This window comes from Eleutherodactylus coqui, chromosome 4 (genome assembly GCF_035609145.1).
Source record: "Eleutherodactylus coqui strain aEleCoq1 chromosome 4, aEleCoq1.hap1, whole genome shotgun sequence".
Classification (NCBI taxonomy): domain Eukaryota; kingdom Metazoa; phylum Chordata; class Amphibia; order Anura; family Eleutherodactylidae; genus Eleutherodactylus; species Eleutherodactylus coqui.
The window spans coordinates 36,893,967-36,909,107 of NC_089840.1; the positions used below are offsets into that span (position 1 = coordinate 36,893,967).

The 15,141-nt window shown below is 43.1% G+C and overlaps 1 protein-coding gene across 3 annotated transcripts in view; it reads left to right on the forward strand.

Annotated features, from left to right (window-relative positions):
- Positions 1 to 15,141, forward strand: part of STXBP5L (syntaxin binding protein 5L) — a 208,141-nt gene that overhangs the window by 159,872 nt on the left and 33,128 nt on the right. For all 3 annotated transcript variants that reach the window (XM_066599260.1, XM_066599261.1, XM_066599262.1), the window contains one exon: positions 6,092 to 6,157. In XM_066599260.1, the coding sequence (XP_066455357.1) occupies positions 6,092 to 6,157 (66 nt within the window). The remainder of the gene's footprint in view (positions 1 to 6,091; positions 6,158 to 15,141) is intronic.

Genomic DNA, 15,141 nt, shown 5'->3' on the forward strand with positions numbered 1-15,141 from the left:
TTCTTTGCGCTTGAATCCGCCTTCTCCGTGTTCCGATGACCTGTTCCTCCTCCCCTGCCATGAGTGATGTCTTGTATTGGTGACCTTTTAGACACATTCAGTGCAGCAGAGACTGGGAAAAAAAATAGATGACTGCTAGTTATTTCGTAAGCTAGGATAGAACTGAAGACAAGAAGACGAGTGGTCAGATGACAAAAGTAATGCAGAATAGGTAGATTAATGCAGAGAAACGACATAATTTGCAAGGAGAGACAAGGAGGCAGTTCTGTCTGTGCCTACGTCATTTAGAGGGAGAGACAGGGAATCAGTACTATGTGTACATGTATCATTTACAGGGAAAGACAGTGAGGAAGTGCTATCCATAGCTACATCATTTACAAGAGAAAACAAGAAGGCAATAATATCTGCTTACATCATTCACAGGAAGAGACAGGGAGGCAGTGTTATCTGCACCTACATTATTTGCTGGGGCATACAGGGATGCAGTACTACCTAGCGTCCTTTCACATGGGATGACTGTTAGGTGCAGAGGTGCCTAACAGTTGTCCCAACAATAATTACTCCTCCTTCGCCTGCCCACCTCCATTCACTGTAAACGGGGTGTTGTTCATAGATGAACAACGGCCTCTTTTCACAGGCCAACTCTCATTTGATTTTTATGCCTGCGGACAATGAACGGCGAACAAATTAGCACTCGTTGTTCAGTCACTGCTCTCATTTACACTAAAGGATTCCTGTGATCCAGCGAGAATCTGAATAATGCTCTTCCCATGAAAAAGGGCCCCTAACCTACATCATTTGCAAGAAGAGACAAGGAGACAGCAATATATGTATCCTCTTCATTTACCGGGAAACAATACTGGGTGTCCCTACATCATTTTCAGGGAGAGGCAAGGAGGTGGTACTGTCTGTGCCTTCATCATTTATAAGGAGAGACAGGAAAGTAGCAATATCTGTACCTAGAACATTTAGACCTCTTTCACACTGCAGTATTATAGTTAGTTTTTTTGCTACAGTATTTGTGAGCCGAAACCAAGAATGGAACCCCCATGTAAAAAAGGTATAATGGAAGGATTTGTACCTCTCCTGTTATTTGGACCTGTTTCTGGTTTTGGCTTACAAATACTGTTGCAAAATACTGACATGTGAAAGTGGCCCTAAAGGGATAGAAACTGTTAAGTCCAATCTGTACCTACAACATTTAAAGGAGGAGACAGGAAGACAGTACTATCTGTACTTACATCGTTTACAGGGCGAGATACAGAGGTAGTGCTATCTTTATCTACATCATCTAGAGAGAGAGACAATGCTACAAGTACAGTATTTACAGAGAGACAGGGTGGTAGCATTATCTGTTCCATCATCGGTACAGAGATTGATAGGGAGGCAGAACTGTGTCCCGCTATCATTTACTAGGAAAGTTGGGAGGAACAGGAGCTATGCTCTGCATCTTGTGTCTTTTAGAGGGAGAAACAGGTAGGCAGCACTTTCTGTATCTGTATTATTTACAGAGAGGCAGTACTATCTGTACCTCCAGCCTTTGCAGAGAAATATAGGGAGGTAATACTTTATGTACCTGCAACATTTACAGGGAGAGACAAGGAGGCAGTACTATCTGTACCTGAATCATTGACAAGGCGTCAATACTATCTGTGCATCCATGCTTGACAGGGGAAGACAGGAGAGTTGTAGGTACAATCATTTACAGGGAGAGACAGTGATACTAAACTGTCTGTACCTATATCATTTACAGAGAGAGATGGTAACCAGGTATGTGTATAAAAAACCATGCAGGAGACTGGGAAAGCTAACAGGCCAATAGAATGTTTTGTAACTGTTTTTAATTCTGTGTATGGGTGAGCTAGATGACTGCCAGGAATGGCCACCATTGGAGCTCCAGTAAGGGTTGGCACCCTTGAATTCGGATTAGCCCTGAAATACCATGCTATGTCCATAACTCGTACAGTATATTGCCTCCATGTATAAGGGGTTGTTATGTTTTATTTTCAGGGACTATATTCGTTAAATTTCTCTTAGGTCTTCTACTTTGTATCGCGGTGTTACATTAGGGCTTTTATTAGAGTAAACCAGGGGCGGTTGTAGAAATCAAAGTGTCCCTGGAAAAAGATTACAAAGTGATCTCAAGTTGTAAGTAGGTCCAAGTAGGCAGGGATCAGTAAATTGACTGCCACAGCCACAAAGGTGGTAGGAGGGGAATAGCCTATGTGGTGTGCACATTTATATCATGTGTGTCCTGCGCTGCCCACATGATCCCTGTGTTGACTGACAGTCGAGCTCTCCTTGTAATGGCAAGGATCGAAAAGACTCTGATCCCTGTCATTTAACTGCCTAGATGCCAAGGTCAATAGTATCTAGGTGATTACACAGAGGGAGGGAGCTCCCTCTACCCCTATCAGCCCACCACAAATGCAAATGCAGGATCCCGATGGGCTCTGGCTGCTATGGTTACCCGAGGAAAGACCCCCAGGCATGCCACAGCTGTATGACTTTTAGGCTAATCCTTCCGCACAACCTAATTGATTGATTTGCAGTTTTAGTCTAGATCTACACAGTACTGTTATCAACTGATCACAGATGACCTCTTTTTTTTTTTTTTTTTAAATCAAGTTTTTATTGACATTACATTAGCAAAACAGTCTTCAATGAATTCAGAAAATTTAGCAAATTAACAAAATCACATTTCTGTGACCTTTTCTGACTAGAGTTGTCCACTTTCCCTTTTTCCTCATCTGGCCCAGGCCGTTATGATGACTTCTCTCGGTCACAATTTGTCTCTGCAGAATTTGACACAGACATCTTTGACTTCTCAATTTTCCAGGGTTCTAGCTTCATTTTTAAAATTTCAATACAATCTTCCCATCCAAAGTTCCTCAGATAGTAGCACTGCCACTTGAGGTGACCCACACAGTAATAGTATCCCCTTTTTTGTCCTTCCTGCAGGCCACACATAGTAAGTGACATAGTAAGTAGGTTTTGTGTCCCCCACACACAGTAAAAGTGCCCCCACTCTAATAATGCTGCACTTATGCCTCCACTCAGTAATTATGCCACATATAGGCCCCCACTCAGTAATAATCCCCATCACAGGCCCCCAACCTGTAATAATGCCCAATATAGGCCCCTGATTTAGTAGTAATACTCCATATAGGTTCCCATTCCATAGTAATGCTGCATTCCATAGTAATACTCCATATAGGCTCCCGCTTAGTAATAATGCCGCATATAGGCTCCCGCTCAGTACTAATGCCGCATACAGGCTCCCATTCAGTAATTATGCCTCATATAGGCTTCCACTCAGTAATTATGCCTCATATAGGCTCCCACTCAGTAATTATGCCCTATATAGGCTCCCACTCGGTAATAATGCTCCATATAGGCCCTCACTGAGTAATAATGCCCCATAGAGACCCCCATTCTGTAGTAATGCCACATAGGCCCCTGCAATAATGCTCCATAGGTCCACACTCTGTAATAATGCCACTTGTTCTGTAATAATGCTCCATAGGTCCACACTCTGTAATAATGCTACCTGTTCTGTAATAATGCTCCATAGGTCCAAACTCTGTAATAAGGCCCATATAGGCCCCCACTCAGCAGTAGTGCGCCATATAAGCCCCCACTCCCTAATAATGTCCCATATTGGCCCCTCTCTGTAATAATGCTCTATAGGTCCTCACTTTATAATTATGCCCCATATAGGCCCCTGCTCTGTAATAATGCCTGATAGGTCCACATAGGCCTTAGCCTCCACATTCAGTAGCAATACCCTTTTAGATGTAGTAGAGAAAAAAAATTATACTCCCTTGTGCTGCATACCGCTCCTCTCACTCCCAGACTCCGCTAACTGGCACAAAAAAGGGTGTAGCTCTACTATAGACTGAATTAGCTGTACATGGATATGATAGCCTTCTCTCTTATAATTACCTGCACTAACAATAACATAGGGTTTTTGCATTGCAACGATCTCTGTGCCTGCAGAATGGGCACCATCTGTCTCCCTGTTAGTGATCAGAGCAGATATAGCCCAACCTCCCTGTCTCTTCCTTTAAGTACAAATAGTACTGCCTACCTGTCTCTCAATGGAAATGATCTAGGTAAGACAGTGCTGTCTGTCTATACCTATAAATAATGAAGTAAAGCATTGTACTGCTTCCCCTTGTGAATGATGTAGAGACAGGTAGTGCTGCCTCACTGTAGAAAATATAGGCAGTTAGTACTGCCTCCCTATCTCTTCCTGTGGATGATGTAGGTACAGATAGTGCTGTCTCCTTGGCTCTCTCTGGAGTGATGTAGGTATAACTAGTACTGCCTCCCTATATCTCCCTGTAAACTATTTAGGCAAAACTAGTGCCCTTTCTCATCCTGTATAGATGAAAGTACAGAGAGTACCACCTTCTTATCTCTCCCAGATAGTACTGTCCCTTCATGTGAATAATGTAAACAGAACGGATTCCCTGTCTCTTCCTAGAATGTAGGCACAGAATATAAACCTTTTTTGCTAATGTCAGTTAAAAGGATTTTCTGCGTTCTGACACATCGGTGGCAGTGGAGAGATGAGTCATATTAAAAGAAAAAACTAGGTGGCCCAAAACGTTATTAAAAAAATCAACTCTGACAAACGTTTTCAATGGTATAAGTACATATAGCAGTGTGTCCTTGTCTTTCTTTATACATGATGTAGACACAGATAGTGCTACCTTCTTGTCTCCTTCTGTGAATATTGTAGGCACAGATAATACTGTATTCCTGTAATTCTAGGTAAATTATGTAGATATACAGTATCCTGCCTTCCCTTCTTGCTTTGTAAATTACATTGATTTACATATTACAGTCTCACTGTAATCAATGTAGGCACAGAGTAATGTCTCCCTCTTTGCCATTCGGTAATGTGCAGTCGGCACTTCTAGTACTGCTTCCCTGTTTCTTCCTGCAGGTGAAGTAGGTGTAGTTAATGCTGGCTTTGTAAATAATGTACACATGGATAGTACTGCTTCCATTGCTCTCTCTTTACTGTATGTGGATGTATATAGTACTAACTCTCTTTCTCTCGCTATAAATGATGCAGATTGTAGATATAGATAATGCCGCTTCCCTGTACCTCCTGTAAATGCTATAGGTGCAGATAGTATTGCTTACCTGTTTTTCTCTGCAAATGATCTAGGCGCAGATAATGTTGCTTCCCTGTATCCTTTTGCAAATGATGTAGATACAGATAATGCTGCTTCCCTGTATCCTCCTGTAAATGATGTAGGCACAGACAGTGCTGCCTCCTTGTCTCTCTCTGTAAATGATGTAGGCACAGATAATGCTGCTTCCCTGTATTGTCCTGTAAATGGTATAGGTAAAGATGGTGCTGCTTCCCTGTATGTTCTTGTAAATTATGTAGGCACAGATAGTACTGTCACCTTGTCTTTCTCTGTCAATGATGTAGGCACAGATAGTATTGTCCCCCTGTCTTTCTGTAAATGATGTAGGCACAGATATTACTGCCTTCCTGTAAATGATGTAGACACACATACTACTGCCTCCAATTATATAGGTACAGATAGTATTGCTTCCCTGTCTCTCTCCACAATATAGAGATGCAGATAATACTGGTTTATGGATAGACTTATCTGAAGTGAAGCATTTTGACTACTCCAGCTTGTTGTACATTTATGGCTTGTTTTGATATAATGTAAAGCCACCCTTTTTTTTGAAGATGGGACAGAGAGCTGTCACCGCTGCATTTTGGGGTGCGCTGTAGCCACCAGATTCAAGCCTCGGCATTGCTGCCATTTCACACTGCAGCCACCCTGCTGCACCACAGTTGGCGCGTCATCTGCCCGCTGCGTCGTGAATTTGGTTCAAGCAGCAGAGATTTTGCATTCGTTGCCAATTATGAATGGTGATCGGCTCCTGAACATTGCTTTATTTCCTGTAAACATTTATATAGCTGGCAATGATTTGTGAGTCGCATAAGGGTAGGAGAGTGAATAATAACTACTCTTCATACAAGAGGGTCCTCAGGGGACTCTTCACAGTTCTGCTTCTCATTGTCATTGTAGTAATGTGAATGTTTTCCTTGCAGGTCTGACAGAACTCACAGAAAGCCCTGTGTCCCTGGAGCTGGATCGCTGCAAGTCTCCCACATCAGGTACATGGGATAAGCTCTTTATAATCGGCATTGGGTCACAGCGGCCATATATAACAAGCAGATGCACTGCCACTTCTAGCTGGGGTCTTTATAGCAACTGCAGCCACACTGTGTCCTGGAATCAGTGTTTAAGGATGATGTGAGAGCTCTGTGTGGATACAATGGAGGATATGACGATGTGTGAATATCATGGAGGATATGAGAATAATATGTGTGTGGATATAATAGAGGATAGAATGATAGTGTGTGAATATTATGGAGGATTTACACTATATCCCACCAAAATTAATTGAACACCTGAGCAAGGTGTTTAGTATATAAAATATTCCAAGACCATAATGGAACCTCTGCCATACTTGAGGCCTCATGTCAATGAGCAGGTCGGATTCTGGATGCGGGCGGGAGTCCGGAGCGGAATCCGACCCTGTCCGTGGCCGAAGACCGTGCGTACCTGTCCAGGTCTTCACTGCGGATGTGTGCCGAAGCCGTACTCCTTCAATGGAAGCCGTCCATGCGGGAACCACACTGAAATGGAGCATGCTGCAATTTGATTTCTGCATCCAAAGATCCGCAAATCAAATCTGCATGCTTTAAGTCAACTGCGGACGCCCATGTTTCCCTATCAGCGGCTTAAACTGCGGATTGCCCGCAATTCAAATCCGTCTGTGAACATTGGGCTTCAGGGTACGTTCACAGGAAGAGGAAATACCATGAAATGTCTGCATAAAATACCACGTCAAAATCTGCACAATTGGTGTGGATTTTGACCAGGACTCGCCTGCGGATACGTAGCTGATTTAACAAACTAAAGTTCTGCCCCCTCACCTGTCAATACATCGCGCTCCATCACACATCTCCCGGCAGCCTCTAGTGAGCCCCAAACTGCTGGACAGGTGATGCTACTTCCAAATCACCTGACCAACGGCTCGGTGATGACTAGAGGCTGCCAAGTGATGTGTGATGGGGTGTGATGTATTGTGAGGTGAGGAAGGAGCATTATAGCTGCTAAAATCAGCTGCGGATATGCAGATGATTCCTGGACAAGATGCGCACCAATGCGTAAATGCTGCAGAATTTGCAGCAAAATTTCCTGCTGCAGAAATTCCACAGCATTCCCGCGACGTGTGAGCGTACTCTGAAGGGTTAACCCGGTGATTCAAGGTGAAAGTTATATGTCTAATAAGCCAATAATTTTAATAATGTAATGTATGTATGCAATATAATGTTATAACTTTTTTACAAAGCTGCAGAGATAATGATTTACCTGTGGTCTCTCCACTCCTTGTTTCTCCATCGGTATCCTATGGTTACGACCTGTAGGCTCCGCTGTTTTACTGGTCAGGTACGCATAGTGCCTTCAAATTCTGTAATGACGACGCAGTTTGTACAGTCGCCAATATGCATTCTTCAGTAACAGGCAATATGGCATTGTGGGAATTGTAGTTTTTTCCCTACCTGGTGGCCATTTTTAATAATAATGTGGCAATCGGAAGATGGCTGGAAAGCAGCGGTGGTGCAGTATGGTGAAAAATGATACGGTTTCAAGATTTAGATGGACGTTTGTAATAATTGCAATAAGTGGAAACATTAGGGAAATTTTGAACGTTTTTCCGGTTTCATGAATACCCCTTTAATTGTTGGCACATCATACTCAAGTAAGTGGTCCCCAGGCGTCCTCCACCCCCAGGTACAGCCATCTGATTTGAAGATGCAATAGTGTGATTTGTCACTCCATAGAATGTTCTTCCATTGTTCAACTGCTCAATGACGTCATTTCTCGCACCATTATAGACGGGCCAATGCATTTTCTTTGAGAGAATTTGCCAGATGTTTACAGGATGAATGTAGGGAAACAGCAGCTGAAGTGTGTCAGATATTAGTAGAAAGTATGCCACGGAGGGTATCCGATGTCATTAAGACCTCACTAAGTATTAGCAAATGTAAATAAATACTGCAAGTCCCCTACTTGTGAGCGTTTGAGTTACGATCCTTGCTAGATATGAACAAGCCTGTCTGTAAGTATGATGTAATGCTATGGCATTACATAATACTGTACAGTGATCGGACAGGCATTCTATAGGCACTCTGCATAGGCAGCGCTGGGGGCCTTTCAGCAGCCCCCCCAGCTGCCATGGCAACCACACGGCAACCCGTGATCTTATCAAGTGAGGCCATACGGGACCCCCAAACAGTATGTGCAGGCTGTTTCTTACAGCCTGCAACAGCTGATAAGCTGCACCACTCACTCATCGGAGCTGTTAACGCTTTAAATGCAGCTGGTCAACAGAGGTATTTAAAGAGTTAACAGCTCCTATGAGCGGTGCGGCTTATCGGAGCTGTTGCAGGCTCTAAGAAACAGCCGGCACCCAACGTTGTATGGAGCAAAATCCTCCAGCGATCTCCCTCCATACAAGCATTTGTTTGGACATACAAACAAAATGCACTTACGAACAGCTTCCTGAAACGGATCCTGCTCATAAGTAGGGAACTATCTGTACTACTTTTGATTCTTGCTCAGGTGTCCAATTACTTTTTGTAGGATATTGTATGTGCAAGTAGAATACTAAACTGTCACAACCTCAAGGATGATAGGTGTGTGAGTGGCTGTCTAGCAGTATTTTGCACCTATGTGCCTTTCCCCATATAACAGTGTTGCTGGGAACAGATATTATAACCTGCCCCTGTGTCTGAAGTAGGACGCTGCTTGGTCTTCCTGACCCGATGTTCCAGTTCATCCCAAAGAGGAACTTGCATATGCTTAAACCAATGTAAAACGGCGTTGGATGTGTGACGAGGCACGTTGTCTTGTTGGAAGTATTGCCGACCATTCCCAGAGTATTGTCACATTGTTGTCTTGAATGTCGGGTTACACCTCCATAGTCATGGTTCCTGCTTCTACAACCAACAAATCAAGACCAGAACTGCTGCTGTACTTCAAGGGATTGTCTGGGCTCATTTCATCTTGTGAGAGCTGCTTTGCTTCTGCACTTTCTGCCCAGGACAGGATGTTTGTAACAGGACAGAAGAGCAGTAACAGAGCCGCTCTCCCATTGATTTCAATGGGAGTGAAGCTGACATCCACACTTCCTTCTCTGTCACTGCACTGGACAGTGGGCCAGACGATCTGCTGATAGATGGGGGTCCTGAGTAACAGACCCTGTCCGCCAAGTACTGATGACCTATTCATAGGATAAGTCATCAGTTAAAACGAGCCCAGACAGCCCCTTTAACTGTTGGCACAACACAGCCAAGAAAAAGGCATTCCCCAGGCATCCTCCACACCAAGGTACAGCCATCTGATTTGAAGACAAAGTATTGTAATTCATCACTCCGTAGAACGTTCCTCCATTCCTCAGATGTCCAAAGACGATGCTTCTTGCTCCATTGCATTTGCCTGGCCAATGCATTTTCTTTGAGAAAACCTGTCAGACATTTACAGGATGCATGGAGGGAAGTACCAGTGGTAGTATATCAGACGTTAGTGGAAAATATGCTGCAGAGAGTATCCAATGTCATTAGGACCAAAGGAGGCCCACTAAGTAATAACAGAAGATATAATGATGATGTCAGATCCCTGTGTGTGAATATTATGCACGATATAATGATGAGTTAAGAGGGGGTGTTGTCTCTCCTTAAGTGCCTAAAAAGTGAGTAAAGACACCTAGGGGGTGAGTGGGTTGGTGGGTGGGGGGCATCGTCTCTCCGCAGGAAGAGCACCCAGGAGGGGTGTGAGAAGACACTTGAGAGGTGAGTGAGGAGACTTATAATGCCATGCATGCTCTTCTGGGTAATTTATGCAAATAAGGATTAAATAATGTGATATCTCTGTGTATGGATATAATGAACTATCTAATGATGATGTGTATGGATATTACAGAGGGTAAAATCATAATGTGAGAGCCTAATATGTGGACATTATGGAATCTATACAGTATAATCTTATTGGATCCCTGTATGTGGATATTATCAAGAGCATATAATGATGTATGTGGCTGTTAAGGAGAATATAATCATGATGTGAGATCTCTGTATGTGGTTATTAAGGAAGATATGATGTGTGCGTGGATCTCTTAGGAACAATGGTGATGTGAGATCCCTATGTGAGAATAATATGGAGGATGTAATGTGTGTGGATATTACGAAGGGTATAATGTTGTGTGTGGATATTACGGGGGGTATAATGTTGCATGTGGATATCACGGAGGGTATAATGATGTGTGTGGATATTACAGAGTACTACAATGTTATGTGGATATCACGGAGGGAAAAATGATGTGTGTGGATATTATGGAGGCTACAATGTTGTGTGTGGATATTACTGAGGGAAGAATGATGTGTGTGGATATTATGGAGGCTACAATGTTGTGTATGGATATTACAGAGGGTATAATGATGTCTGTGGATATTACGGAGGGTATAATGTTGTGTGTGGATATTATGGAGGGTATAATGTTGTGTGTGGATATTATGGAGGGTATAATGTTGTGTATGGATATTACAGAGGGTATAATGATGTGTGTGGATATTACGGAGGGTATAATGATGTCTGTGGATATTACGGAGGGTATAATGATGTCTGTGGATATTACGGAGGGTATAATGATGTCTGTGGATATTACGGAGGGTATAATGTTGTGTGTGGATATTATGGAGGGTATAATGTTGTGTGTGGATATTAAGGAGGGTATTATGTTGTGTTTGGATATGACGGAGGGTATAATGTTGTGTGTGGATATGACGGAGAGTATAATGATGTCTGTGGATATTACGGAGGGTATAATGTTGTGTGTGGATATTACGTAGGGTATAATGTTGTGTGTGGATATTACGTAGGGTATAATGATGTGTGTGGATATTACGGAGGGTATAATGTTGTATGTGGATATTACGGAGGGTATAATGTTGCGTGTGGATATTACGGAGGGTATAATGTTGTGTGTGGATATTACGAAGGGTATAATCATGTGTGTGGATATTACGGATGGTATAATGTGTGTGGATATTACGAAGGGTATAATCATGTGTGTGGATATTACGGATGGTATAATGTGTGTGGATATTACGGATGGTATAATGTGTGTGGATATTACGGATGGTATAATGTGTGTATGTGGATATTATGAAGGGTATAATGTTGTATGTGGATATTATGAAGGGTATAATGTTGTGTGTGGATATTATGAAGGGTATAATGTTGTGTGTGGATATTATGAAGGGTATAATGTTGTGTGTGGATATTATGGAGAGTATAATGTTGTGTGTGGATATTATGGAGAGTATAATGTTGTGTGTGGATATTATGGAGAGTATAATGTTGTGTGTGGATATTAAGGAGGGTATTATGTTGTGTTTGGATATTACGGAGGGTATAATGTTGTATGTGGATATTATGAAGGGTATAATGATGTGTGTGGATATTACGAGGGTTATGATGATGTGTGTGGATATTACGAGGGGTATGATGTTGTGTGTGGATATTGCGGAGGGTATAATGTGTGTGGATATTGCGGAGGGTATAATGTGTGTGGATATTGCGGAGGGTATAATGTTGTGTGTGGCTATTGCGGAGGGTATAATGTTGTGTGTGGCTATTGCGGAGGGTATAATGTTGTGTGTGGCTATTGCGGAGGGTATAATGTTGTGTGTGGCTATTGCGGAGGGTATAATGTTGTGTGTGGCTATTGCGGAGGGTATAATGTTGTGTGTGGATATTGCGGAGGGTATAATGTTGTGTGTGGATATTGCGGAGGGTATAATGTTGTGTGTGGATATTGCGGAGGGTATAATGTTGTGTGTGGATATTGCGGAGAATATAATGTTGTGTGTGGATATTGCGGAGGGTATAATGTTGTGTGTGGATATTGCGGAGGGTAGAATGTTGTGTGTGGATATTGCGGAGGGTAGAATGTTGTGTGTGGATATTGCGGAGGGTAGAATGTTGTGTGTGGATATTGCGGAGGGTAGAATGTTGTGTGTGGATATTGCGGAGGGTAGAATGTTGTGTGTGGATATTGCGGAGGGTAGAATGTTGTGTGTGGATATTGCGGAGGGTAGAATGTTGTGTGTGGATATTGCGGAGGGTAGAATGTTGTGTGTGGATATTGCGGGGGGTAGAATGTTGCGTGTGGATATCGCGGAGGGTAGAATGTTGTGTGTGGATATTGCGGAGGGTAGAATGTTGTGTGTGGATATTGCGGAGGGTAGAATGTTGTGTGTGGATATTGCGGAGGGTAGAATGTTGTGTGTGGATATTGCGGAGGGTAGAATGTTGTGTGTGGCTATTGCGGAGGGTAGAATGTTGTGTGTGGCTATTGCGGAGGGTAGAATGTTGTGTGTGGCTATTGCGGAGGGTAGAATGTTGTGTGTGGATATTGCGGAGGGTAGAATGTTGTGTGTGGATATTGCGGAGGGTATAATGTTGTGTGTGGATATTGCGGAGGGTATAATGTTGTGTGTGGATATTGCGGAGGGTATAATGTTGTGTGTGGATATTGCGGAGGGTATAATGTTGTGTGTGGATATTGCGGAGGGTATAATGTTGTGTGTGGATATTGCGGAGGGTATAATGTTGTGTGTGGATATTGCGGAGGGTATAATGTTGTGTGTGGATATTGCGGAGAATATAATGTTGTGTGTGGATATTGCGGAGGGTATAATGTTGTGTGTGGATATTGCGGAGGGTATAATGTTGTGTGTGGATATTGCGGAGAATATAATGTTGTGTGTGGATATTGCGGAGGGTATAATGTTGTGTGTGGATATTGCGGAGGGTATAATGTTGTGTGTGGATATTGCGGAGGGTAGAATGTTGTGTGTGGATATTGCGGAGGGTAGAATGTTGTGTGTGGATATTGCGGAGGGTAGAATGTTGTGTGTGGATATTGCGGAGGGTAGAATGTTGTGTGTGGATATTGCGGAGGGTATAATGTTGTGTGTGGATATTGCGGAGAATATAATGTTGTGTGTGGATATTGCGGAGGGTATAATGTTGTGTGTGGCTATTGCGGAGGGTATAATGTTGTGTGTGGATATTGCGGAGAATATAATGTTGTGTGTGGATATTGCGGAGGGTATAATGTTGTGTGTGGATATTGCGGAGAATATAATGTTGTGTGTGGATATTGCGGAGGGTATAATGTTGTGTGTGGATATTGCGGAGGGTATAATGTTGTGTGTGGATATTGCGGAGAATATAATGTTGTGTGTGGATATTGCGGAGGGTATAATGTTGTGTGTGGATATTGCGGAGGGTAGAATGTTGTGTGTGGATATTGCGGAGGGTAGAATGTTGTGTGTGGATATTGCGGAGGGTAGAATGTTGTGTGTGGATATTGCGGAGGGTAGAATGTTGTGTGTGGATATTGCGGAGGGTAGAATGTTGTGTGTGGATATTGCGGAGGGTAGAATGTTGTGTGTGGATATTGCGGAGGGTAGAATGTTGTGTGTGGATATTGCGGGGGGTAGAATGTTGCGTGTGGATATCGCGGGGGGTAGAATGTTGTGTGTGGATATTGCGGAGGGTAGAATGTTGTGTGTGGATATTGCGGAGGGTAGAATGTTGTGTGTGGATATTGCGGAGGGTAGAATGTTGTGTGTGGCTATTGCGGAGGGTAGAATGTTGTGTGGGGATATTGCGGAGGGTAGAATGATGTGTGGGGATATTGCGGAGGGTAGAATGTTGTGTGTGGATATTGCGGAGGGTAGAATGTTGTGTGTGGATATTGCGGAGGGTAGAATGTTGTGTGTGGATATTGCGGAGGGTAGAATGTTGTGTGGGGATATTACGGAGGGTAGAATGTTGTGTGGGGATATTGCGGAGGGTAGAATGATGTGTGGGGATATTGCGGAGGGTAGAATGTTGTGTGGGGATATTGCGGAGGGTAGAATGTTGTGTGGGGATATTACGGAGGGTAGAATGTTGTGTGTGGATATTGCGGAGGGTATGATGTTGTGTGTGGATATTGCGGAGGGTAGAATGTTGTGTGTGGATATTGCGGAGGGTAGAATGTTGTGTGGGGATATTGCGGAGGGTAGAATGTTGTGTGTGGATATTGCGGAGGGTAGAATGTTGTGTGGGGATATTGCGGAGGGTAGAATGTTGTGTGGGGATATTGCGGAGGGTAGAATGTTGTGTGGGGATATTGCGGAGGGTAGAATGATGTGTGTGGATATTACGGAGGGTAGAATGATGTGTGTGGATATTACGGAGGGTAGAATGATGTGTGGGGATATTACGGAGGGTATAATGTTGTGTGTGGATATTACGGAGGGTATAATGTTGTGTGTGGATATTATGGAGGGTATAATGTTGTGTGTGGATATTACGGAGGGTAGAATGATGTGTGTGGATATTACGGAGGGTAGAATGATGTGTGTGGATATTACGGAGGGTAGAATGATGTGTGTGGATATTACGGGGGGTATAATGATGTGAGATCCCTCTGTGTTAATTAGAGAAATACTGGGAGATATATTTCTACCCTGCTGGATGTTTATGGGTTCTGTCCAGTGCTGATTATCTTGTGTTTCGGCCTCTGGTAGTATAAGTGAAGATGAGTTATTAGATATTAGCGCATTGTGAATGTCCCATCATTCCAGGTAAAAGTCTTTTTTTGTTTTCTCATTCTCTCTGATTTGATCTATAGCTCAGTGATCTGGGAGTGAAGTTTAGATGCATCTATTCTCTTACCACACGCTGGATCCTTCCCTTCGCCATCTTCTCATTATTTCCTATCCCGTCTCTAATGTGCATAGATTTATCGCTTTGCTTACTAATATTATGATGTAGTGAGAATTTCAGCCAGCTTGCTCTTGTATAGTTCAATGTGACCCCCATTATGCAGCTTTGTTAGAGTAATTGTTTTGGCAACTTCCGTTCATTCCCCGATCATAAACCTGCTATTCTGTTAAAATCGCTAGTCAGACATTCCCTGTTTTAGATCTAATTCCAGGAAAGCCGGGTGACAAGCAGAGTAGTGGGCACT